The sequence below is a fragment of the Vicia villosa genome, linkage group LG6 (assembly GCF_029867415.1).
Source record: "Vicia villosa cultivar HV-30 ecotype Madison, WI linkage group LG6, Vvil1.0, whole genome shotgun sequence".
NCBI classification, from domain to species: Eukaryota; Viridiplantae; Streptophyta; class Magnoliopsida; order Fabales; family Fabaceae; genus Vicia; species Vicia villosa.
In genome coordinates, this window is record NC_081185.1 from 130,880,928 (window position 1) to 130,883,619 (window position 2,692).

The following is a 2,692-nucleotide window of genomic DNA, read 5'->3' on the forward strand; positions in this document are numbered from 1 at the left end:
TAAAATCTTGGTCCGTTCCCTGCAACCTTAAGACTAAAAATTGCAAAAATTTCAACAGGGCGAGACGGGGTAGACATATGAGAGGAAGCGGACCTAAAACCATAATCCGTTCCGCAAACAAATGCCGACAAAATGACATGTTTGGCGGATGAGACCCATCTTTCCACCCTTGATTGTAGTCCTCTTCGACTCGATATATTAATCTCTACAATTACGGACAGAGAATTTCATTTTCTATAGACAAAATTAAAATAATCACCAATAATATTTAGATTTCAGGTCACATTTTCCTATGAACAAGGTTAAGACAAAAAAAAAATCCAACTAAATGACTAAAATCTAAGAATCAAATGGAAATATGCATATTCATTCATAGTAGCTGCCAAATTTATCATAATAACAACTTCAACCCAAGAAAAACAATAACAACAATAAAAACATAACATCAATCATCAATCAGTAATTTCAATCATCACAGATTCATGAACAACAGCTTGTGCATCTGATCAATCCATTCTCATTACAATGAACACACCTTTTCAACTTCCCTTGTTCTTCCTCAAACACTTTCCTGCTTCCATTGCAATTACCACAAGGCACAAACCTCGCATCACCACATTTATCACAAACAAACCAAAGATCCTGAGTTGGAAAACCACTCAACAGTTTCGCCAATTCGCCCGATTCATTCAACTGTTTCATATCCTCCGCATTTCCAACATGCTTTCCTCTGATAAAAACCTGTGGCAGTGTCACTACTGATTTCCCACCAAGAGCATTCTGTAACTCCTTTCTGTATGATGAATCCATAGAAATGTCTCGTTCATCGACCGCGACTCTGAATCCTCTCAGAATCATTCGCACCGAACAACAATCTTCGTAAGTCTTTCGAATTCCTCGCAAACTTGTGCTGTAAACAACTATTCTGTCTTCTGTTCCTGGTAACAGACACAAACTTTTACCAAACAAAGAGGAACAAGAAGGGTTCATAGGACTTGATTCCATTGATCTAACATTTCTTAACCGGTTGTTGCTGTTGGAACCTAGTTGTCTTGAAGACAATGCTCTTCTGTAACTCCAAGCAACACTTGGATCCAACTTAGCTAACAAAGCTTCTTCTGATAAGTGCTTCCAAAGTGGCTTCTTCACAAAAGATTTTGAACTTTTCTCTTCCATTACAGCTTCTGAAGCTTTCATTGATTCAAACGAATCAAGAAGGTTCTTTTTTGCAGACCCATCAAAGGCTGTGTACCTGCATGAACTGTGTTTATCTGAAAAACTCACTGGGTTGTCAAAGATTAAAGCTTTATGAGCATTATGAGAAAAATCTTCATGTTCATCCAAACCATCCATGAGTTCCCAAGTGTTGATGACAGAATCCGGAGACAGTGTTTGTTCTTGTTCTTCATTGTTTTGAGATGTTTTGGTGAGATGGGGTTGTTCAATGGAGGTAAAGTTAGGGTCTTTTTGGTCAATTAGGAGAAGAGAACCATAGGTGGTGGAGGTTAAGGAAACAAGGTGGTGTGTGTCACCCTTTTTGGTTGGAGGGTGATGGATAAGAGGCATTGTTAGTGACAAAGCTTTTCTAACAGGTGGTGAAGAGTTGAAGTATTGTGAAGCATAAGAAGGGGAGAATGATGAACAAGTTGATGAAGATGAAGATTGGAAAGAAACAGAAGGTGTTGTTGGATCTTCTGGGTTTTTGCTTGCAATTATGGTTGTTGTTTTTGAAGCTGAACAACCCATTATTGCACAATTTGAGACCACAGTTTAGAAAAATGGGTTATGTTATGTTATGATATGATAACTTTTGATTCCTCTCTCCAAAAAGACACTTTTTTTAGAGGACCATTTTGAAGTAATGATTGTTGTTAAGAGGAGGATTATTCTAGAGCTTTTGGAGGGTTAGATGGAAAAGATGAGGGAAAGAGGGAGGTAGTAGAAAGGGAGCTTTCAAGTAGGTTGGAGGAGGGAGTTGATGAACATCAATGCTATGTGTATGTGAGGAAATAAATTGGGGTTAGAAACTTTTTTAATTGATACTAAGAATTGTGAAGAAAGGGACCATTTGTTTTGGGAAATCAATAAAGTGGTGAGATTTTAGAGGAGACAATAAGCATTGGAAGTTTCTTTTGTATTGTTGTTTAGGGTAAATGTTTTCATATCAAAATACCTAAATCTCCTTGTAAGTATTGTAATCTATTTTAACATGGAAAAACACGATGTAGTTGACTTTTCTAGAATGGAGGAGTAACATGGTTAAATTGGCTCTCACAAGTTCATAGCTATGGTTTCTTAAAGGTTAAATCTCATATGGTTTTTGTCTAGTTGAAAATATTTATAATATTCCTTTTAATTGTAACTTATCGTGCAACTCTCATATTTTGAGAATATTGATGAAAATTGAATATGAGTGAACTTGAAGCAAACAGTCAAGCAGTCGAAATAACGAAAAATTAATAAGCGCTAAACCTAGAATGGAATATAAGTTTGTAAGTGACAAGTCAGATAAAACTTTAGAATCTACCAAAAGAGAAAATATTTGAATTTTATTATGTTAAAAAATAACTTTGACAACCACACCCAAAGTATTTAAATACAGGGGAAAAAAAGCCCTAATACCACAGGTATTCAAAAACACAAATAAAACGGGAATTGCTAAAACTGTGAAAAATGAAAGGAAAAAATTGCT

General features: G+C 35.9%; 1 protein-coding gene across 1 annotated transcript; it reads right to left on the minus strand.

Annotated features, from left to right (window-relative positions):
* Positions 1–346: 346 nt before the first annotated feature.
* LOC131612391 (uncharacterized protein At5g39865-like) lies at positions 347–2,078 on the minus strand. The gene has a single exon (XM_058884189.1). The coding sequence runs from the start codon at positions 1,744–1,746 to the stop codon at positions 481–483; it is 1,266 nt and encodes a 421-aa protein (XP_058740172.1). The 5' UTR covers positions 1,747–2,078; the 3' UTR covers positions 347–480.
* Between the last annotated feature and the right edge of the window lie 614 nt (positions 2,079–2,692).